General features: G+C 44.0%; 1 protein-coding gene across 1 annotated transcript in view; it reads left to right on the top strand.

Moving 5' to 3' along the window:
- Prtg (protogenin) overlaps positions 1-19,061 on the top strand; it is a 97,229-nt gene extending 78,168 nt beyond the window's left edge. Inside the window, exons 16-20 of the mRNA XM_010609089.2 lie at positions 5,464-5,646; positions 6,941-7,061; positions 8,095-8,260; positions 10,668-10,772; positions 11,019-19,061. Of these exons, the coding sequence (XP_010607391.1) occupies positions 5,464-5,646; positions 6,941-7,061; positions 8,095-8,260; positions 10,668-10,772; positions 11,019-11,351 (908 nt within the window). The 3' untranslated portion in view covers positions 11,352-19,061. The remainder of the gene's footprint in view (positions 1-5,463; positions 5,647-6,940; positions 7,062-8,094; positions 8,261-10,667; positions 10,773-11,018) is intronic.
- Positions 19,062-24,041: the final 4,980 nt, after the last annotated feature.

Below are 24,041 nucleotides of genomic sequence, written 5' to 3'. Positions count from 1 at the left end.
AGAGCTAAGCTCACACATGCCAGTGCAGAGGGCTCCAAGTTCATCCTTCCCAGGTCTTTTACTACCTCCGTGTCTCATAAAGCAAGAGGACAGAGAGAGAGGTGTGAGGCTGAGTCCATGGTGGCTCTCCAGCCCAGATCCCTGGCCACACGTGCACAGCGCACATGGGTCAGGGACCCAGGGCATAGGCCCCCGTCCCTGTGCTCATGACTGAGAAGAGCAGGTCTGTCACAAGGAGCTCATAGACACATGTGCGTTCTTGTGCATTTACTAAGAATCGTCTTGTACTGAGCATTCAGTAGCCACCCTCAGGTGTGCAAATAGGAGAAAAATGCTGTGTCCACCAGAGGGGGACAGGGGAGTACGGTGAGAGAAGGCTGCTTTTACTGAGTACGCGAGCACTCCGCCAGACACTGGCAGTGGCAGTTTATTGTCCTCCTGATGACGGTAACAGCTGTGAGCCATCATCCCGGGGAAGAAGGCACAGTCAGCCGTGTGCCCCACGTCACAGGTGCTCAGCCGGACGCCCTCCGAGGCATGGTGCTTGTGGGTGCATCCCGGAGACTGCTGCGCTGTCTTGCCCGGCAAAGCCCAAGTCTAGCTGAAGACTCACGTGCAGAAAGTCGGCAGATGCCTGAGTACACTGCTAAGACTGGGATGCTGCACTTAGGGTGCAGGGGCTCTCAGACACCTGGAGGACTTGGGAAATGCCTTGCATGTGCTCAGCTGACCTGGAATGTTGGTTTCCGTCTTGTCTACATGAAGAAGCTGTGGACGAAAGGAAAGTGCACACACAGGCACACACTGCTGGCCCTCTTACAAATTTAATGAAGAGACTTCAGCTCCTGGTAGTAGCAGATTTTCCAAGCAATTTTTAAAATCATATATTCTATGATAAAATAGAAACTTTAATCTCTATTAGCGAAGAAATTGGAATGACCCTCCTTCTAGCGAGTTGTAATGTGTCACATGCATTTTTGTTTTCGGTGCATCTGCCCAGAGCCTGGTGACACTAGGTAGGGAGAAGCTTCCTGGTTCTGACTGGGGCCAGTTTGTTTGTCTCAGTTGTTACCCAAGTGGCTCATACTCTTCAGCCAAGTTGATACCAGAGAACATGAAAACAAGTTGCATCTGGCTCCTGGAGTTGCACTAGCGACTCTTATCCTGGCCTCCGTTCCAAGGTCACCCACATGTCCTTGCATAGTGAGAAACAGGCCAGTGAGATGTACCCCCAACCTCCGTGTGGGCCACAGGGCAGGGCTGGGCTGGTTCTGGCTGAGTTGCTGGACATCAGGATTAATTCCTAGGGTTCGACCACAGAAGGAGAGCAGAGAGCAGCAGGCTGCATGCAGGAGTCCTCTGCAGGCCGCCCTCAGATGCTGGATACATCGCATGTTTCAGAGCAGGTGTGAGGCAGGTGGCTCATGGTCCTTCCGTTGGTTAATCTGAGATCTCTCCAGCAGTCTCAGTTCCAGAGGAACTTTGCCGTCTTCTTTCCTATTTACTTTGAAGAATTTGATTATCTACCGTAGCTGATGCCATAAGTAGTTCAAACTTCTAATAAGGAAAATAGACTCATACTGGGTTTTTAAAGTCTGAAATCTGATTGTTTATCTGGGCTCATTCCACGTTCCATTCTGTCTTTGTGTGCATATGCTTGAACTATCCCATAATTAAATGTCCTTTATGCCATTTATATATAAAACATATATAAGACTTTTATCTATACGTCTATCTCCAATCAAAAATGCATGCTGTGCAGGCCGCCCTTAGCACCACCCCTCCTTGGGCCTCTTAGGAGCTGAGCCATGAGGGTGCCTGCAGCACCCGCACCCCCACCCCACCTCTGGTCTACAGGCTGTGCTGGTACCTGGATCCACACTGCAGAGGCACAGCGGACCATAAAGGCACACAAGACCACTACAGTTGATACTACTGACCACTACAGTCAGTCATCCTTCCTAGTATACTGAAAACAAGATTGCCTAAGAGCCATTAGAGTCAAAACCTAAAGATCAGCTATATCTGGAAGACACCGCTGAGAAATAGTCATTCCATAAGGGTTATTAATACAAGCAACAAAGATACTTACAATAAGCAATATTGAAATATCAGCCCCAGAATTAAACCAAAAACAACACCAACAACAAAAATACAAATGAGAAGACACCTAAGCAAGGTGCAAACCCAGACTTCCAGCTCACCAAAGGCAAGTTCTATAAGAAATGAGGTGGAAAAATTGGATAATCAACCAGCTGGACACCCTGAACTGATATCACAGGAAGTAACAGAACACCTGGATGAGGCTCTAGAAAAATTCAAAACAGAAATAACTTCCAGGATAACTACAGAGATGGTGAGCAGAATGAAAGACATGATTAGAGGCTCTAGAACAGAAACAGATAGAAAAATAGATGAGCTCAGGATCATGATGGAAGCTATGAATGCCCAGCATAAAAAAGAAATGGAGTCCATGAAACAGATGCAAACATATCCAGGAGATTAAAAACTCTACTGAAAGTGTTTGCAGCATAATGAGCCGATATGAAGACAATATCAGATACAGAAGATAGGATTGCGGTTAGTGACCATGAAAAGAGAGACCTCTTAAAAACGTAAGGTGTCATGAGAAACATAGGGTGCCATCAGCTCCTAGGTGATGCAAAGAAGAATAACATAAAATTGATAGGATTCCAGGAGAAAGTACAAGTGACATTAAAAAACTGTTTACAGAATTGATAGAAAACTTCCAGACAGAGAAAAAGAATTTGACACACAGATAAGTGAGGCACAGAGGACTCCAACTAGCCATGATAAAAAAAAAAAAAAAAAAAAAAAAAAAAAATCTACATCTAGGCATATAATAGTCAAGGTCCCAGAAACCCAACAGAGGAACAAAACGCTACAAGCAGTCAGAGAAAAGAAACAACCCACATACAAAGGAAAGCCCATCAGAATCACAGCAGACTCTTCAACACAAACCCTCAAGTCAAGGAAATCCTGGAGTGAGGTATTTCAAGCCCTAAGACAAAACGGCCTCCAACCTAGACTGATGTATCCTGCAAAACTATCTTCCAGAATTGACGAGGAAATAAGATACTTCTTGACAAAGAACACCTGAGAAACTTTATGAATACCAAACCAGCACTCCAAGCAATTCTAAACAATATTTTAGAAAAAGACAATAAAGGTCACAATTGCATGAGGCCCAACAGAGCACATCCATCAGGCAAGGCAAGAAATTAAAAGGAGAGGGGGGAAAATAAAAAATAAAAGCCAAAACAGGAAAATACCATGACAAGGATAAGTCAATATATATGTTATAACAATCAGTGTTAATGGCCTCAATTCAGCATTCAAAAGAAATAGGCTGGCAGAATGGATTAAAAGCAAAATCCAACAATATGCTGTATACAAGAAATGAACCTAGTTCAAAAAGAAACTCAGACTGAAAGAAAAAGGATGGAAAACAGTTCTCCATGCCACAGGAACCCAGAAAAAAGTAGGGGTAGCTATCTTATTTTCAGATAAAGTAGATTTCAAGCCAAAACTAATTAAGAAAGAGAAAGAAGGTCACTACATCCTTGTAAAGGGAACAATCCAAGAGGAAGAGATGACAATCATAAATATATATGCACCAAATACTAATGCCCCCAACTATACAAAACAAATATTAAGGGACATTAAAAACCAAATAAGCACTAATACAATTGTAGCAGGGGACCTCAATACCCCACTGTCACAAATAGACAGGTCGTCGAGACAAAAAAAATCAACAACGAAACACTAGAACTGAACCAAGCCTTTGAACAAATGAACTTAATAGATGCTTACAGAGTGTTCTACCCCACAAAATCAGAATATACATTCTTTTCGGCTGCACACGGGTCATTCTCCAAAACAGACCACATATTAGCTCACAGAACATGTTAAGTGCAAAGGAACTGAGTTTATCCCATGTATATTATCATACCATAGTGCAATTAAACTGGAGATCAATAGCATAATAAACCGCAAGAACTTCACAAACACATGGAAATTGAACAACATTCTCTTGAACAACCAGTGGGTCACAGAGGAAATTAAAAAAGAAATTAGACAGTTTCTACAATTAAATGATAATGCTAATATAACATATAGGAATCTGTGGGACACAATGAAAGGAGTTCTATGAGGGAAATTCATAGCAGGGAATGCCCACTCTAGGAAAACAGAGTGAGCTCAGACAACCTAATACTGAGGTGCAAGCTCCTAGAAGAAGAGCAAGACAAACCCAAAACTCGTACAAGGCAGGAAATTATAAAGCTCAGAGCAGAAATCAATATAATGGAGACTAAGAACAATACACAAAATCAGTGCATTGAGTTGGTTTTTCAAAAGAATAAATAAAATTGATAAACCCTTAGCCAGCCTTACCAAAAAAAGGAAAGAAGAGGCTAAAATCCATGCAACTAGGAATGAAAAAGGGGAAGTCACAACAGATCCAGCAGAAATCCAGAGGATCATCAATACCTACTTTGAGAACTTGTACTCTAAAAATATTCTTCTTGACAAGTGTGGTGACAACTGCCTGTAATCTCAGCATTTGGAAATGCTCAGGCTAGAAAATTACATGTTCAAGCCCAGGTTGGGCAATTTAGAGACATAACAAGAATTCGTCTCAAAATTTAAAAAAAAAATTTTTTTTAAATACTAGGGATGAGTCTCGCTGCAAAGACCTTGGCTTCCATCCCCTGTACCTGCAAAACAATGGATGTATGGATGGATGGATGGATAGATATCCTTTGCTTAACCATCTTCTAGTGACTAGGCCATTGATTGAATTGTCATCAAGTGAGGACAACACAGTAATGATCAGAGGAAACTCCACATCAGTGACTTTGCCTTTATTTACCTAACTCTTACATGCAGTGCTGTAACCTACAGCAGTACACAAAATTAGAGTACTGGACGCTGGTATTATAGTGCTATGGTCGGCAAAAATTACAGTACTGTAAAAAAGACACTGAGGCTTCATAAAATGTACAGAACTGTACCCAAAAAAGACAGGTCATAAGTCTGAGCAGTGGGTCCTCAGTTTGAACAGCTCACTACAGTTGTAAATCTGAATAGTCTTAAAACAATAGATCATTAAACAAGGAATACCTATGTAAAACATGCATGCTGCTTTTTAAAGACCCCTCCTACAGTAAATTTAGAGAAAGGTCTGTGAGTGTGTGCATAGTACAGCATTAAGTGGAAACTCTAAGCCAGAAAAAGACACATGGTAAATGCATGTGCTTGTGCATACACACCAGTACGCTCAAATCTCAGCAGTTGGGAATCATGACTTCATGGTTATCTTTATTTTCTAAATGTTATGCAGTGGAAGTGTCACCTTGGTAATCAGAAAGTATTTTAGAATGAGGGGCCCTGTTTGTGTGATGGTGGGAGTCTCCTGATTTGTAATTGATGTATGTCTAGGGGCGATCACCATGGCTTTGCTAGAAAACCTGGTGGTGGGAGATGTGTACATCGTCAAGGTCTCTGCGTCCAACGAGGTGGGAGAAGGGCCCTTTTCCGACTCTGTGGAGCTGGCGGTGCTTCCAAAGGACCCTTCTGGGTCGAATCAGAGGCCCAAGCGTTTGGATTCTGCTGATGCCAGAGGTATGTAAACCACCACTCACTGATTTTTCTGAAGGAAAAAAATTATCAGGATCACTGCTTTATTTCAGCTGCTGCAGCTGTGAGGGCCTGCAGTACACACATGTGCACTTGTGTGTCAGGTGCTGTGGGATTCTAACGCTCTTCCTGTAACCCCAGAAGGAAGCAGACCCACCTCAGGGTTCATGACAGTTTTCAGACTGCTGCGCCCCCATGGCTTCTTTTCTGAGGTGAGCAGCCTGCAGGACAGAAGGGCTGCACTGACGTACACACACGCACACATACACACACGTACACACGCACGCACAGGTGCACACACGCATGTGAACTGCTTCCACGCTTCTTGGAAGCTGCAGGGAAAGAGCAGCACAGGGGCTGTAGTGTTATGAGTTATGAGAAGCAGCTTCTCTCCAGAAAAGCAAGCATAAAACACATCCTGAAAAGCTACCTCCTTTCAGCTGGCGAGTTGTGTTCTGTCTTGAAGGACTGGGCTCTGAGCTTGGGGACCAGCTACCTCCTGTTCAAGGTGTGTGTGTGTGTGTGTGTGTGTGTGTGTGTGTGTGTGTACACGTGTGTGAGCACAGTAGCCACCACATCATCAGGGAAGAGGAGCACATCACAGTTGCTTCTCAGGACAGCTATAGAAAGGGTCAAGGAGCAGCGTGGTGGATGGCACAGGCACAGAGCCCAGCCCAGGCCTATTGACTCAGAGAACCCGCGTTTTCACAGACCTGTCTGCTCCTGACTCTGACACACGTTACTATTTAGAACTAACATTCAACACGCAGATCCACTTTTAAGGCAGCATGACAGGAAAGCTGTCGTATGATACATCAGAGAGCACCAGCTAGTCGGTAGACAGGATACACACCTGTAATCCCGGCTGTTCAGGAGGCTGAGGCAGGAGGATCCTGAGTTAGAAGCCAGCTTGTGTAGCTTAGTGAGAACCTGTCTCAAATTTTTTTTTTAAAGTTTTAAGTAAAGGGCTGCAGATGTATCTCAGTGGTAGTGTTTGCCTAGCATGCAGCCTTAAGTTCAGTCTCCCAAACCTTGCACGCTCAAAAAAAGGTATATCTTGTGCCATGAGTAGTGTATTATGAGTGTTCCTCTTTGGTGTAATATGAACTACACCTTGAATACTGGGAGATAAAAGATCTCTGAAATCAATGCAGTAAGATTAATTCATGGCGATTGTATAGATATAGATAAATCAAAATTCTTCCTATGAGATGAATAGAAGTTACAGGAAAGCGAATACCGCAGAATTCTGACCAGGAGACTTCCTGTGCCCCTGCAGTGCCCTCGGGATATTACCGTCTGGACCAGAAGTCGATGACGGGCATCACGGTGGGTGTGGGCATCGCCTTGACCTGCATCCTGGTCTGTGTGCTCATCCTGATTTGCCGGAGCAAGGTCAGGTGCGTTCCCTGCCGAGTTACGGCGACCACGCCGGTGTGTTTGAGTGGCGGGACCTCTCCACTCTGAGTGCACTCTGCTGAACTGTTACGGCTGTGAGAGTGTGCTTGTTTCATAAGGAGCTTATTTTATTGCCGTTCAAAAAAGTTATAGTGCCTATTAAATAATCCAAAATTAGGACCAGTTTCCTTAGTATTTTGAGAAATACAAAGTACATGCTTCATTTCCGTTGTTAGCAGCGCCTTTCCCAGAGCATTTCACGTGTAACGCAGCAGTGCCAGAGAGCCAGGGTCACTGGGGCAGACCCACAGCCTGCCTCTCAACTCGCCCAGCAACCAGGAACCACTCGGCTGTAAGCCCTGCCACGCTCACCTGCAGCTGACTTTGGCTTAATTGTCACCAATAACTTGTTTTCGTTGAGCTTGACTATCGTTAGCCTTTTATATTTTGGCTTTTGCTTTCATTATTTTCTTAAGGTTTTTAAAAAATTAAATAACTTTTTAGGTGACCCCTATCAGTCATTTCCCTCAGTTGGCATAGACTCTTCAGTGTTCTGGACACTGTGCATAGACACACCTTTGGAGAAGCTGTTGGTTAAAGAGTTAGTTCTGCTGGATGACGCCTGCCTATACAGGAGGCTGAGGCAGGAGGGCTGAACTACATAGCAAGACCCTATCACAAATAATAATAATAATAATATTAGTTCTAAGATCTTTGTGCATTTTGAATGGCTTCTTTATATTGCCTGTTTCCTACTTGGAGAGTTTTTAAAAATAAAATCTTTATACAGATTGTTTTAGTGATGCCTAAATTGCAGTACTGCTGTAAACTAACCATCCTTAATTGGCAAGTGAATTGCTAGGTTAGTGTAACAATCTGCAGGTCTGCAGAGAAATAATATAAATTTTTGTAAAGTATGGTTTTGTACATCTACGAATAAGCTGCGACAGAAGATCACAGTACTTGTAAATATTAAGGTTCTTAACGCCTGCATCGCCTGTGAAATGAAGATTGTCTTTTCCTCCAACCTCGCAGGAAATCATCTGCCTCCAAGACGGCGCAGAACGGAAGTCAGCAGCTGCCCCACGCTGGTGCCTCCACGGCTCCTGTGAATGAGGCGGGGAAGAAGCTGGACAGAGCTGTTGAAAACCGGGAGTCCTCGACGCCAGGGATGGTTCCTCGCAGCTTCATCGATGCCAAGGTACAGGGTGCGAGCCTGACCCACTGCGCAGTCCTTCTCCCGTGTCTCCCCTTTCTGCGGCCAGTTAACTCGCCAGAAGGTGTGTGCTGCTTGCATGATGCACAGCTCCCCTGAGTGAAATACTTGCAGAATATACCCAGATCCTTCCTTACATAAAATGCTCGGGGAAAAGAAGATGGGAGTACATAAAAGACGCAAGAACGGAGAACGGAAGAGATGGCGAAAAGCTTCGGTGCTGTTAGATGGGGTTGTCTGTGAGACATCGCGGTGTCAGTGTGCACTAAAGCTAACTTGATGGCCCCATGTCTGCTGGATGGACTCGCAGACCTCCTGGGTGTGAGCCCGTGGAAGACTGGACCACCTGGCCAGGTGCCTGGAGACCCTTCCGGTATGGCCCAAGGAAGCTGGAATAGTAAAGAAAGTCACGGGGCGTCACTCCAGCTTCGGCCAGTGCGTGCAGGGGCAGCACAGTAGCAGTGTGGAGGACATGACCCTAAAACCATCTCCCACCACGTGGCAACATTGGCCACCACACAGCGTCTCCATGTCTTCCAGAGCCTGTGTGCCGTCCGTCAGTTGTGGGCCAGCACCGCTGCTGTGTGGCCCTGCCTGAGCTGAGAAGGCTTTCTGATATTTTTAAGACTTTGGGGAGGAGGGGTACAGCACTGACCACCTGTGGCCTGCAGAGCCTAAAATATTTACAGGCTGGCCGTTTACAGAAAGTTTTGCCAGACCCTGCTATAAATAAATTCTTCTTCTCCAAGTGAGAGATGGGGAAAAGGAACGAAGGGAAAGGAATAAATATGAGAAAAGGAAAAAATGGAAACAAAGTCTTTGTGAGTAGGGAGGAGTGGAGGGGTTGAAGGGAGGCGGGGGAAAGGGGAGAAAAATGAGAACCGAGATGGGTTATGGAAAGATGCAGACTCCCCATGACGAGTGTCAGCATGTCGTATACTTCAAATGTACTCATCAAATTAATGGAAAAAATGAAATAGATTCTTCTCCAGCCGTTTCTTAAAATTTAGAATAATGGGACTATTTAAAATTTTATTCAATTTTTTATTGAACTTTATACAATTATATTTAACAGATGCGTTCTACTTGTATCTAGCATGGTGCTGTGTACATTGGGAATAAATAAAGTTTTGTTTTGTTTTATTTTTCCGTACCAGAGATCGAACTCAGGACCTTGCACTTGCCAGGCAGGTACAGCACCACTGAGCTACGTCCCAAGTCCCAGAATAAATAATGTTGATTTATGCTGCCAATACTATCTTTCTTGCCCCTTAATACCTTCTAATATGAATTGCACCTTTCTGCTTATTTCACATGAATCTAAAGCTTTCGAATTAAGTATAAGTTGCATTATGATCTCCATGGTTGTGTTATTCGAGTTGGGAAGCAGATATGAGGAAGGATGGGAAGAGCAGAGGGGCAGGAAGAGCAGGGAGAAAGGGGACGGGTGTCAGTGTGGAGACCAGAGCGGCGGGGTCCGAAGAAAAGTGCACTGGAAACTCGGCAGCGCCGCGGTTATCCGAAGAGCTCACTCCTCGGCACTGACTCCTTGGCTGAGTGTGTGAGCGCCTGGCACATTTTTCTCTCCCCAATTGCTTTTTTAAATTTTCCGTCATATAAAAAGTTGAAAGAATACTGCAAACAACGCACAAAAATGTTGAATATCTTCTCATAATTTCTTATCTATATATACTTTTTGCTTGCTGTATCATTTGAAGATTCGTTTTGAAATCATTACTTTACCCCAAATGCTTCAGCATGAATATGTTTTCTGTGTAAATCTGTTCAGAATATAATTTTACATAATAATGTATATTAAGAATAAACCTGCTCTATCATTGCGATCACTAACAAATACCCTGAAATGCTCTGTGTTACGTGTGTAAAGGAAGCAGTGGGCACTGGGCGTAGCGGCACACACTTGTTATTCCAGCTTCTCGGGAAGCTGATGAAGGACGATCACAAGCTTGAAACCTGCCTGGGCGATTCAGTAAATTAAAATCGAAAAAGGGCCAGGCGTGGTGGCGCACGTCTGTAATCCCAGCACTTGGGAGGCTGAGACAGGAGGATCACTGGGAGTTTGAGGCCACCCTGGGCTACCTAGTGAGACCCTGTCTCAAACAGTTTTGAAAGACTGAGAGAAAGGGTGGGGCTGGATATGTACCTCAGTGATAAATGTGCTTACCTAGTATGTACAAGGCTCTGGTTCAATCCCAGGTTAAAACACATACACACACACACACACACACACACACACACACACACACAAAGAGAAAGAAATAATAGTGATGTCTGTGATCATTTTTTCTTTTCACAGTTGCAAATTCTGTGTACTACTTGTGATAAACCAAAATCTCTGATACCATATTTATTTTTCCCTTTATTTCCCCAGGGAGGATCTGACCTGATCATTAATAGCTATGGTCCTGTAATTAAAAACAACTCTAAGAAGAAATGGTTATTTTTCCAAGACTCTAAGAGAACGAGAGCTGAGCAGGTAACTCCCCATGGGAGCGAGCCATGGTGTGGGCCATGGTCCTTAGAGGCGGGTGTGCCTTAGGTGTCACGCAGACGGAGGGTCCACCCTCTGGGCTGACTCTGGAGGACCCCCTGCTGTGGTGCAAAGGAAATTGCAGAAGGGCCGGAGCCAATGTTGGCAGGAGGGGACAGGCAGTGGGAGCAGACAAGGACCAGTGTCCTGGGTGACTTGCATCTCACTGCTGCCTTCTCTGTTCTTGCCTAGCCTCAGAGAAGGTTTCCTCCAGCCTCGTGCTTCTACCAGCCAGGCACCGCGGTGCTGGTCGGCAGCCAGGACTCACCCGGCTCCCCGGGCCCAGCCACCAGCTTCCCCAGGCCCCTGGGTGCAGCTGTGGACGCGGAGCCCTCGACACAGAGCGAGGGCAGCCAGGACACGGGCGACTCGGGGCGGTTCTCCCACGAGTCCAGCGCTGAGCTGCGCCTGTCGGCCTCCCTGAGCGGCTCACCCCCCAGCTCAGGCTCCCTGGTGGGCAGGGAGGCAGCGGGCGAGCGCGCTCTGGGTCAAGGCAAGGGCCCTGTGGTCCAGGCCAGGCCATGACCACAGCGCAGCCTGCACGGACAGTGAGCAGCCCCCAAGCCTTCCATGAAAATCCTGGTGTCCTATCGGGTGCCTCAACCGTTTTTGAATGTGTTTTTTTTTTTTTTTCCTTAAACTCACTGTTTTGAATGTTTCATTGTCAGCAATGTGAAGGGACAGTCAAGATATTTGACTGTGTTACAAAATGCATCACTGGAGCAGAGGGAGACTCTGGAAAGGCCCTTTGCTGAATATCTACCTCAGTCTGCCAGGCGGCAAACTCTGAAGAGAGCTTCCTTACCTCCTGTAGCGTAGTGTGTCTCGGCGACACAGCCAGTGATACTTCCTGTAGCGTTTGTTTTCATTGCTGCGTGGTGTGGTGTGTGTGAGCGAGGGAGTCCCATAGGGAGATGAGCGAGAACGTTTACCTGAAGCTCTGTTTCTTTGTAAACTGATGCCACCGTCATTTGGATAATTTAACACCTCTGGCTGTGAGGACCATCAAGGAACGCGGGACTGTTGATTTTAGTGAGCAACCGGGACGAGTGTATCTCTCCGGAGAGCGGAGACACGTAGTGGTGCTGCACAGTTAAGGCTTGAGGCTTGGCCGGTACCTTCCGCCTCCACCGACCTGGTCCTCAGCTCCTCCACTGTTGGTTGCCAAACCCATACAGAGAATGTTTTTTTAAAGAAAATGGTTAGGATTTCCTGTTTTCTTTATCCCGGTTTGGCTGAGAGGGGTGAAGAAATTTAATGCAATAATATTAAGAATGAAGATAAATGCAATAGTAGACAGTAAAATGGACTTGAGGTTATCGTGGTTAACAGTGCCTTCCAGTATGTATTATGAAACTTTTGCCTTAGACCTGTTTAATGTTCCTGGAGTAGTTTGGAACGGGATTATAAAAAGCTGCCTTAAGAGTTATCAGTAACTATTTTTAAGTATCTTATCTTACCAAGGCTTTTCTTTTTAAATGCAGGTTTTGTTGAGGGGCATTCAGAACTGTTCCACCCGCTTGTTAAATTTTCTTAAATTCTTGAAAGCGTTTGGTCCTCTATGTGATCAGTGCTGTGAAGAAAGAGCGCTGGCTCCAGCAGTGAGTTTACCCTCTTGCTCTTTTCAGGTCAGCAAATTATTCTCAGAGCCACACAGTGTGGGCCTCTCTCAGTCATGAGACAGTTCCCGGGGTGTGGAGCCCTGGGCGGGGATGGGGAATTGAACACATGACACAGGAGGCCCAGCCTCCAAAAAGTACTCTTTCAGATTTTCCAGAAACGACTTTGGAGCCTCAAACCCTTCATGGTTTCCCTTTGAGATCTTCTGTTTATGGATGGGGCAGGGCCACGTCAGTGGTGTTCTAAAATCAAAGAATTTCGCTGGATGATAGTCCCGTGTCACCTGCGAACCTGATGACTGGTGATGTAGCATTGAAAATGTTTCACAGCTGTAGTTCTGTGGGAAGCTGGGTGTGTGGAGAAGCACAGCAGCACGCGGTGCGGCCCGGTGAGAGGCGTCCACCCCATGCCGTCCCCGCAGCAGAGCGGCTTCGTGGCAAAGTGGAAAAGCAGAGCTTCAGGCCACAGTCTGGACACATGAGCGTGCTCCTCACGTGGTGGCTCCTGTTTATACTACCTCCTTTAACCTTGTGCTAGTGTTATTTTTCCTGTACTCAGGGAGCGTTTTGTTACTTTTGAGCTGCCTCGTGGAAGCGAGGGCAGATTGACAGGGTATGGCGTATGGGGTTCGAAAGTAGAAATATGTGGGTTCAGCTTTATCAGTATCCAGAATTGGGCAGTACAAAGAGATCGTTTGATCTTTTAAACTAAAAAGACAAACAGCACCGAGAGGGGGCATCCATCACAGTGACGGAAGAGGTGTCGTGGTGGATGGGTTCACAGCGTCCTCTGTGTGGGAGACATCTGGAGAGGGAAACTGTCTGGGTACTGATGAGGAGGCCCTTACCTATGATAGATCGCTAGGCTGTAACTTTGCTAACCATTTACCAGTACAGTTCTACCTTTTCATTTTGTTCTTACACAGACTTTTTCATAATAATCCTGTTACCAAAGAATTTTCAGTAGAAAGTGAAATTTTTATCATAATTCCCCAAATTGAATTAAGTAGAAACAGCTATAGATATGAAGTGTATGCAAGTGGTTACTAACCCAAAATAATAGGGTATATATTGGTTGTAGTGAAGTAGGCTAGTAATGTTGACTACCTTTTCAGTACCAGAGCATTTAAAATGAACTGTAATACTTTCTTTACCAGCACATAGTTCTAAAGAATTTCAAGTATATTTTTTTCTTCAGCAAGTAAATCTTCAATGATACAGTATTAAAGTATTTTTAAATTGTTGAAACTACTTGTTGGAGAGAAAAAAAATCCTTTTACCAAAACTGTTTTGGTCTCACTGAATAATGTACAGCAAAGATTTTTTTTTTTTTAACTTGGACACAGCAAGCTTCTTTGAAGTCTGAAGCATGAAACTGTGACCAAAATGTGAAGTCCATCACTTCTCAGTGCGACTTCACAGCATTTCAACTCCATAGGGGCATATATGCAAGCGGTAACTGTTGTTCTTTCCAAAGATTTATGCGCTGTAAGTACTGATACATGCATGTCATTTTTATGCCAAATGTTTCAAGATACTGCTCATCAGTATTTTCATACCAAAGACCATTAAAATATATAGTTTAGCCTATAATAAGTAAAGATGAGCAGATTTGAAATAAATTTATTTAGAGTGGATAGGGAATCTAGCTTTAGTAGTAAAAGATATCGAAGGGCTGAGTTTACATAATTAAAAGCAATACAGTTATATTGGTATTTATCAGTGTTTTTATTCAAGTACTTTGTATCAGCAAATTAAAAAGAAAACCAAAGATATTTAAGGTTACCCCGCATATAGACAAGTTTAGTTGTACACTAAGTTGTTGCTTCTTGTCTCTGTGTTAACTGAACATGTCTCTGCAGAGCCCAGCCTGTGGACAAACAGCACACGCGGGACTTTGCATCCCACCTGCTGCTTCCGCCCAGGACGTTTGTGCCCAGGGCTGTGATGCTTCACTAAGCACCCTCAGTGTGAGAGAAGCCAACAGAAATAGCAACAGGCTTTTCCAGTGCGGAGTCTTGGGGTGACCCTGAGTTACCTGAACAGCCCTCTTCCTGGGTAACTCAGGGGGCTCATGGCCCCCCTCTGTCACAGGACTTGACAGACGGGAACCAGTCACTGCTGCAGTGGGCTGTGCTCCGGTAGCTATGCTCTCCAGCACTGCTGGAGTGAAATCCGGGTATGGAATTGAAATGTTTTCACTGTGTTAGAGGAGCCTGGTTTTAAAAACCTTGAGTGAAGGGAAAAATAAGTTTTCTGAAATCTGAAATTATGTGAGGATTAACCTAAAAGTAAAGGCACAAACTTAGCCACTAAGCGACCTTTAAAATTCAGCTCCTCAGTGAGTGCTGTGCCCCGGCTTTGCAGACACACACGGTGCTTGCCGGGGAACAGTGGCAGTGGTTTGCACCGCACATCTTGGCTTGGTCGAGGATTTCTGCCAGAAGCGTGCTCGCTCGAGGCTGACAGCTCTGGGTTATTGTTCAGATCCACAGAAGATGCCTTTGAAAACAATTCAGAATGTGTCACAGAAAGACGGAATTAAAAGTCTCACTTTTAAGTGTAAGGACACCGCTGCAGCCCCACTTCAGCAGCGGCTCTTGTGATTCACGTTTATACGTAGCAACTTCTATTTCATTGAATGTAAAGTTTGAATACTGATTGTAAAAAAATTCCAACTGCATTGAAAGTCATGATAATTCCAAGACTAAAACATAGTATTTTGCAGACTTTGTTCCTCAGAATTTTCTTCATGAGTCTCTGATAAAATTGCCTCGCTTTAATCATCAAAATACTTTGCAGTCTGTGAGCACAGAGCAGCGGGCTCTGGAGACCACCATACAAACCAGTTATCAAATGGAGAATTTTCCTGATAATTAGGAGAGCATAGCCATAGAGTTCTGTGTTAAGCTGACTTTACGACCAGGACATAAGATCACTGGCTAATGCACTGTGTGTGTGTGTACAGGCTTTCAGCTTCTTGTTTTCTCCTTTTAAATGCTACAAAGTATTTAAGATGGCAGTCTTTCATTTTTACCAAAAAACTATTATTTTTCTGTTGCTCCTGAGGCAAACTACCATGAGTTTGGTGGCCTCAAACAACACAGCTTTATTATCTTGAACTCTCAAGTCAGAAGTCTGACACGGGCCTCCCTGGGAGGGACTCAAGTGTTGGTGGGGCCTTGCTTCCCTTCTTTTCCAGCTCTCAAAAGCTGTGAGCCCCTCTCTTCAAATGCAGCATCTTGGTGTCTCTCTGACCCCAGCAGAGAAAGGCTCTCCATGTGAAGGACTCGGATAACCAGATTATCACTTGGAACCAGGACCCACTTGGAAACCCAGGGTGCCCTCCCACCTGTAGCCCCTAGGTTTCCTCACGTCTGCAGCTTCTAGGAGTTCAGCCGGATGTCTGTGGGCAGTCGTTACTTTGTCTGTCCACGGATGCACTGTTTCTCTGGAATTCTGGTGGCTGCAACATGTCTGTTTCATTGAAAAGTTGAAAATTTGAGGTCATTTGCTCTTGAAAAATCTTTTAAATTTCAAAGATGTGAAAAGCTTTGATCCGTAGCTTACCAAAGGCATGCACAGCTGGGAGTGGTAGTGATGCCTGTGATTCCCAACTACTCAGGCACTGAGGCAGGAGGATCCCGTTTAAGCCAAGCCTGGGCAACTTAGAGAGGCCCTGTTTGAAAATAAAATTTTAGGACGTCGAGGCGTAGCTCAGTGATCCCTTGATCCAAGCCCCTGTTGGTGATGATGCGGCTTGAGGGAGTTACATTACACTTTCTCTATGAAACACTTGGAGAGAGTTTAGCTCTGAATTTTTTCATTGTGTGCTTCATTAACATAACAGGTCTGTGGTTTAACAGAAATTTTCCCACATACTTGCCTCTAACTGTATGGAATTTCATAAAAACTCAGCACTTGACAGGATCATGCGTTTCATTTTTGGTTTTCTCCTAAAAACACTTTTGCCGGCTGCCATCTACAGCTGCTCCAGTGGCTTTGGTTTCGGCATTCCCTGCGTCTTCTGACCTCATGCACATTGCTGTATGTCCCAAGGTAGATTCTCTTGTCGTTCTGTATTGACTTCCGTTGTCCTTTTCCTAGAAAGCTTTAGATCCTAAAGCCCTCATTTGCAGTAATTTCTAGGACATTTCACGTCTAGACTGCATCAGTTTTGAAGGCTGGTTCCCGATTCTGTCCTATTTCCAGCATTTCTTCCTCTAAGAACGGAAAGCTGTCTCCATTGTGCGGTGAGCACGAGGAGAAATAAGCCGGCCCTTTCCCAGCCTCTCCTTCCCCTCTGGCCTCTCACTGAGCAGTCTGCACTGTGTCAGGCATGGACTCTGTCCCTGCTGCTGCCACCCTCTGTCGCCCCCATTCGGCTGTCAGCACCCTGAGGTTCCTGCTCCCGCCCCATTTCACAGTGGAGCAGCCAAGACCAGAACCCAACTTGGGGCAGCTCCAGCGTGGCAGGGCTTCTAACTGTGGCACTGCCCGGGCTTGTGGTGCCCTCCGAAGTGAGGTCAGATAGAAATTTGTCTTTCGTCTGTGAAGACCAGTGTGTACCAAGCCAACAGCCTGTCAGCGGATCCGTCCTGCACTCGGAACACAAGCAGCCGAGGGGCATAGCTCACCTGGCCAGCTCCTAACCTCTCCTCTTCCAGAACCTTTTGCTTCCCTTAGCTGTAGTCACCCTGAAAGCTGAGGCTTGTGCCTGCAGCTCCCCTCAAAAGATGAGGGCACAAATTCTGGGGTCCTTGCCTTGTCAGACATTTCCCTGTTAGGCTGGGTTTTCAGGATTGGATTTTATCTTTTGAAATTCTCCATAGACCTCATATCTAAATGGAAATTTATTAATGGAAAAAAGCCAGGGGTGTAACTAGTGATAGTTTATTGCTAGATCTATAGAGCCAGTAGTTTTTTTGTTTTGGTTTGGTTTTTTGAGACAGGGTCTTGCTCTGTAATTCAGGCTGGCCTCCACCTGGAGGCAGTCCTCCTGCCTCAGCCTCCCAAATGCTGGGATTACAGGCATTTTCCGCTGCGCCTGGTTACCAATAATTTGTATATTAACTACCCACTGTTATTTTATGTTAACTAATCATACTAATTTAAGAGAAGCATATATAACATGAGGCCTTGGAACTCCTAAACCTGATGTTTGTGTTTTTGTTGTGGGGTGCTGTGCTGGGGATCGAACCCAAGGCCACGCACAGATCAGCAGCTGTAAGCACATCCAACCCTTAAAAGAAGTGTTGGTAGGAAAGTTCCTAACCTATTTTCCCTTCCTTGCCCATGAAATGTGGGTAATTTGGGGGCAGAATGGAGGAATAGTTCTTTGAAAATGTAAAAGAAAATTCACGTGTAAATAATTATAATCCAGAAGTCACTTCTGCAAGGCTGTGAAACTTATTTTACAGAATTTTCCCCTTTATAAGTCAGCATTTCCAGTGACATTTTCTTGAAGAAATGTTTGTAGCTCCTTTACAAGTGAAACAACAAACAGTACAAGAAAGTGGTTAGTAAGGGATATGGCCCGGGTTTAAATGCTCAGCCGCAGCGTGGCTGAGACCACAGGGGAGACAGGAGCTGGTCGTACTTCTCGGAGCAGTGAGTCTGAATCATTGCATTCCACTTTAGGCTTTCACTTTGATATATTGGCTTCTAACGAATTAAACAGTTGAGGGTTCTTTTCTAACAAGTCTACTTTTTCAAGATTGTGAGCAATATGACTTTTTGAAAACTATTCAGGATGAATTGTATGTAGAGCAATGCAGACTGCCACCTACTCCTCATTTAAAAACACCTACATTTAAGGCTCATTGGAGAAATGATGACTGTCATCTTTTTCTTATGAGAAAGGAACTCTTTTCCCTTTTTTGGTGCCATCCAATATCACTCTCACTATAATTCGTAAGATTCAGAAAGCTTTACAAATTTTATTTTTAAAATTTATGCTAAAGAAATTTATTTTTCTGTGGAACCATCTTTAAAAATGTCACAAATATCTTTAAATTTTACCTTAAAGTATAATGCTTTGTGCTACCACATCCTGGATTCTGTTTTGTTTACAAATGAAGATTATGACCGATGTAACACACACATTGCCTTAGCCACCGGTGGGGTAGAGACATGTATTAAGAAAGTTTGTCTGTTTGTTGCTGTTGTTGAATGAAATTTTATGTGTGTAGGACTTTTTTCTACTTTCTTCAAAGATGTGAATTTAATGGAAGTGTGGGAGCCAGTTAAATGATTTTGTGCTGCAGGTGTTCTGGGTCCTGGCACTCTGCACCGTGTTCTTTGAGGGCAGCGTTCGCAGACCTGCGAGTGGACCGCGGAGCTGAGCTGCACTAACTTTGTACTCAGGGGAGCAGCTCCGTGGGCTCCGTCGCGCGAAGAAAGCAAATGTTTGCCTTGATTGTGAATGTACTTTTTAATGTCCTCTGAAAACATAGCTTGCTTAATAATGTGGGTTTGTTTTCTTTTTCTAGCATCAATAATAAATATTTCTTAGTGTTTTCCCCCTCCCTGGGGTAGTTTGTATTCTACCCCATGGGTCATGCCAAAAATGAATAAAGTTAAAATGCCAAAATGTTTATGGAACTGCTGTCTAAATACTAATTGATTGCACAGTTTAAATAAAAGTTTTCCTTGGCAAGAAAAAAAAAGCCCTTGTTTCCTTTGGCTGTTGAGTTGTCTTTTGGGAAACAGAGAATGAAACTTCCTGTTTCTAGAACGGTGGCCTGCGGAGAGCCAAGCCGCCCTGCAGGTTTTCCCAGGCTCTTGCAGCGGGAGGCCGCCCGTGGGCTGTGGGCCTGTCCAGGAAGACAGGTTCTAATTCGAGATTTTTAAATTTTATTGAAAAATGGTTCAAAAAAAAAAAAAGCTAAAAGCCCCCCAACTATACATACTTAGAGATAACTGATAAAATATGCCCCAAACAGGTTTTTCAAAGTATAGTTTGTTTATTTAAAAAGCAGACTCCGGGTTTTGGACTGAAATGTGAACTGAAAGAGTAGTAACTTCTGAACTGATACTCTGCTGACTGGGGGATGTGAAGGAATTGAAACAACCATTAAGCTATGCCCCAAAAGCAAGTAAATTCGGAAATGGATAGAATTTCCAGAAATAAAAAGTAATTGATTATCTCTGAAAATCCGATCTGTTAAACACAGTGAAACAGTATGCTAAAGCAGTAGTTACGGGGAAATTAGCTCAAAGCAACACAGGGGGGTAGAGAGGTGAATGGAAATGTGGCTGTGCATCAGTCCCCTGTTCTAAATGGAAAACTAAAGAGAGTGAAGCAAAATTCAGAAAGAACACGGCTAACTGAACGCCATAAATCCTCAGATTCAGGAAGCACAAACTTAATCTGGAAATACAAAAGTAAGTCCACACCGAGATGTATTACAGCAAAGCTGCAGAACATCACAGACAGAGAACTGAGATACAGCTAGAGAAAAGAACAAAAGATCACATTTGCAATAAAAGAAGCAAGAAGGTTGGTGGGATATCTAAAAAGAAAAGGCAGACGTATTACATGTTCCCCGTGGTTATTGTAATCATTTATGTACTGCAAACATGTACTAATAAGAAAAATTGAAAAAAAAGCTGAAAGATACACAAAATAAATGGATCTCCCAAAATAAAAGTAAAAACAAAAAACTGCACCATGGAATTCTGTACCCTTAATTTAAATGTCAAGGTTAAAGCATTCTAAAAGATTGAAAGAATTTCCCAGTCATAAATCCTTGTTAAATAAAACTGGAAAAAAGAAATGTTCATTAGAAAGAAGGAAAAAGCATCTGAGGAAGATAAGAAGCAAGAGATACAGATAACGGGCCATGAGATGCCACCGCACATCCAGGAGGAAGGCTGTATCAGAAGCAGGCCACGCTGCTGGTGAAAATGCCGAGAAATCTGAGCCCTCACCTCGCTGGGGGATAAAATGATCAGGCTGCTTTATGAGGAGTCAGACTCTCAAAACCGAGTTACCATTTGAACAAGCAACCGCACTCTTAAGTATAGTCCCATGAGATGAAAACATACTCACAAAAATGGATACACATACGTTATAGCCGTATTCATTATTCTCAATTGCCAAAAAGTAGGAACCAAGTGTTCACCACTGGTGAGTGGATAAATGAAGCATAGTGTATTCGTCCACTCAATAGACTATTACCCAGCCATAAAAAGGAACGATCCTCTGATACATGCCCCAACATAGATGAACCTTGGGCTGGTGATGCACAGCTCAGTTGGTACAGCACTTGCCTACATGTACAAGGCACTGGGTCTGCTCCTTGCGCTGCCAAAAATAAATAAATAAAAGATGAGTCACGCAGATCACACACTGCATGACTCTGTTTATAAGACATGCACAGAATAGCAAATCAAGACCAGAGACAAGTGGCTGCACAGGAGAGGAAGGTGGCAAGGGGTGGAAGCCATCACCAGTGGGTGGTGGGTTCCTCTGGAGGAAATGCTCTAAAATTAGTTGTGCTGGTCGCAGTGTAGTGGGAAAATGAATTTTACACTTTAAGTGCATATTCTGTGGGAATTAGATCTTAATAAAACTTTAAAGCCATGATGAACAAAGGAGTAGAGAAATGTAGACAAATCTAAACCACTTGCACATTTATTCTATAAAAACACTACAAATGTTGGCATAAAAACATGGGAAAACTAAAATATTAGATAATGAATACGTTCAGATGGAAAAGAAGCAAAATCAAAGCATGCCACCATTCTCTTAAGTAACTAAACATTTAAAGTGTTAACACAAAGTAGAATGTATAATTCTAAACCTAATTTTAGTATAAAAAGAACACATGACCAGTTTAATAAAAGGGTCAAGGGTTTAGCTCAGTGGTTCCATCACCTGCCTCACAAGTGCAAGGACCCAAGTTCGATCCCTGGTATTTTTTTTTTTTTAAGTTTAATAAAAGGTAGGAAAGAATGAAAAAGCAAAGATGTCCCTAAGGAAAAACAGTTACATGTGAAGTTACCAAAAATAGTAAAATACTGCCACTTTAAGAGATTGGATTAGCCAGGTGTGGTGGCATACACCTGTAATCCCAGCACTCGGGAGGCTGAGGCAGGAGGATCACTGTGAGTTTGAGACCAGCCTGGGCTACATAGTGAGTTCCAGGTCAGTCTCATCTATGTAGTGAGACCCTGTCTCAAAAACAAAACAAAAAAAGATTGGATTAAAAGAAAATTTGGTGTATGCGGTTTACAGCTTAAAATGTGGATACACTTAGAACACAGTGACCCCAGAATTCAGGAGAGTCACCAGGTATAAGATCAACGCACAAATCCCAGCACTGGAGGCTGAGGCAGGAGGATCACTGTGAGTTTGAGACCAGCCTGGGCTACATAGTGAGTTCCAGGTCAGTCTCATCTATGTAGTGAGACCCTGTCTCAAAAACAAAACAAAAAAAGATTGGATTAAAAGAAAATTTGGTGTATGCGGTTTACAGCTTAAAATGTGGATACACTTAGAACACAGTGACCCCAGAATTCAGGAGAGTCACCAGGTATAAGATCAACGCACAAAGCTCAGTTGTACGTCTAGATACTTAGAGTGAACAATCTGAAAAGGAAATTAAAGAAAGCAAGCTCTTTCACAGAATTCTGTAAGAGAAACTGGGTTAAATCACGCACTGACGACTACAAACATTGCTGATTAAAGACCTGAGTAAATGGTAAGATATCCCATGTTCATGGGTAGGAAAACTGCAGCATTGAGATCATTGTCACTCAAAGCAATCTGCAGATGCAATGCAAACTATCGAAATTCTGACAGCCTTTTTTTCAGAAATGGAAAAGTCAACCCTCATGGGCCGGGGATTTAGCTCAGTGTTTCAGGCAGGGCTGCCTCACAATCACAAGGGCCTGATCCCTGGTACCAAAAAAAAAAAGTATGGAATTTCAATTCCTACTTTAGTCAAAACACTTGAAAAAGAATAAAGTTAGTGTGCTTCCAGAGCTATTTCCCCAGTCTTTTTTGATTTTCAAGACAGGGTCGCACTAAGTTGCCCAGGAATGTCTTGAACTTGCCGTCCTCCTGCCTCAGCCTCCCAGAATGCTAGAATAATACAAAAGTGTGCCATCAGCCCTGCGAATAGAAGGTGTTTTTAAAATGTGTATTAACTGTACTGAAACTTGAACAACTATCAATTAATATCCTACAGGCCCTGTTCAGCTACAAAGTAATAAAATGCAAGATGAATGGTGAAAAATGCCATATATTTTGAAATATTTAAATGATTTTATGTGATTCATAAATTAAAAATTAAAATAGAACTGAAAACTAAAATGTATCCAAAGTTACAGGATACATTAAGAGCACCCAGGAATATAACCTTAAATATATATATTAGAAGGAAAGAGAAGTCTCAACGCAGTCACTCCAGAGCACAAGGGAGGGAGGACGCTGGGCCGGGACAGCTGGGCCTCCGCCGGCCCCTCCTCCCCGGCCTCTCAGGGCCGCTGCCCTGGGGGTCTGCGTGCTCCCACGAAAGAAAAATAAAATGAAAGATGGTTTAAAGTAATAAAACTGGGTAGAGAGGATTAACAATGCTAATTTTTTAAAAACCTAGCTATATTAAAACAAGACAGAGTAGACATTTAAATCAGAATAAAGTACTGTAACCCATTTAGGGTCCATAGGTCTGAAATGGTGGATGATTTTTTTCCCCCCAAGGGGATTTTTTTAAAAAGGTATGCCAATTAAGAATATAGCACGCAAACTACGCAAAACTTTACTGGAGAATTATGAAGTGCCATCAAAGGCACTAAAAAGGAAATTAGCTCATGCTTACACCTATCTTCATATTCAGTTCAAAATATATATTTTGAAATTAACACTATAAAACCGGGTGTGGTGGTGCACGCCTGTAATCCCAGCACTCGGGAGGCTGAGGCAGGAGGATGGCTGTGAGTTCGAGACCAGCCTGGGTTACATAGTTCCAGGGCAGTCTCAACTACTTACTGAGACCCTGTCTCAAAAAACCAGAAAAAGAAAAGAAAAGAAATTAACACTGTAATTCGGACCGGTTAACTTTTTGTATTATTCACTGCTCTCTAACTCCCTTTAGTCACTTCACCATTACTTTTCTGCAGCTCCCCAGTCTCTGTTAAGGTGTGAGAGGTGGGTAATTTACATTTCAACAGAAAACTCTTAGTACCAAAGCAGTTTTACAGTGCAAACCACAAGCCACCCGCTGGAGTGCGCCCGGGGAACTCAGTAAGGTCTGGCAGCAGAAAAAGGAATGAGCCGGTGCGCGACGCCCAGCGGGGAGAGGCGGCCGCGGAGTGACAGTCGAGAACGCGTTTGCCGGGTGGACGGTGTCAGCGCGACCTCCACACTGGAACTGCAACCTGTGCTTTCCCGTTTTCTTCCTGAGAGGTCGTGATACAGGTGGGGGTGTTGGCCGGGCGCAGTGGGGCCTCCCGGTAACCCCAGGCTCCGGCGACGCAGGACGACGAAACCCAGACCCGTCGGGCAGCTTGGCGGTTCAGCGAGAGCTGAGGCCGCACAGGACCGGGTGTGGCTGGGGTCCGGCGGAGGAAACCCGGAAAGCAGAGGGCC

Source organism: Fukomys damarensis, unplaced genomic scaffold, assembly GCF_012274545.1.
Source record: "Fukomys damarensis isolate Sample0158 unplaced genomic scaffold, DMR_v1.0_HiC HiC_scaffold_17, whole genome shotgun sequence".
NCBI classification, from domain to species: Eukaryota; Metazoa; Chordata; class Mammalia; order Rodentia; family Bathyergidae; genus Fukomys; species Fukomys damarensis.
This window is presented reverse-complemented; position numbering and strand designations above follow the sequence as displayed.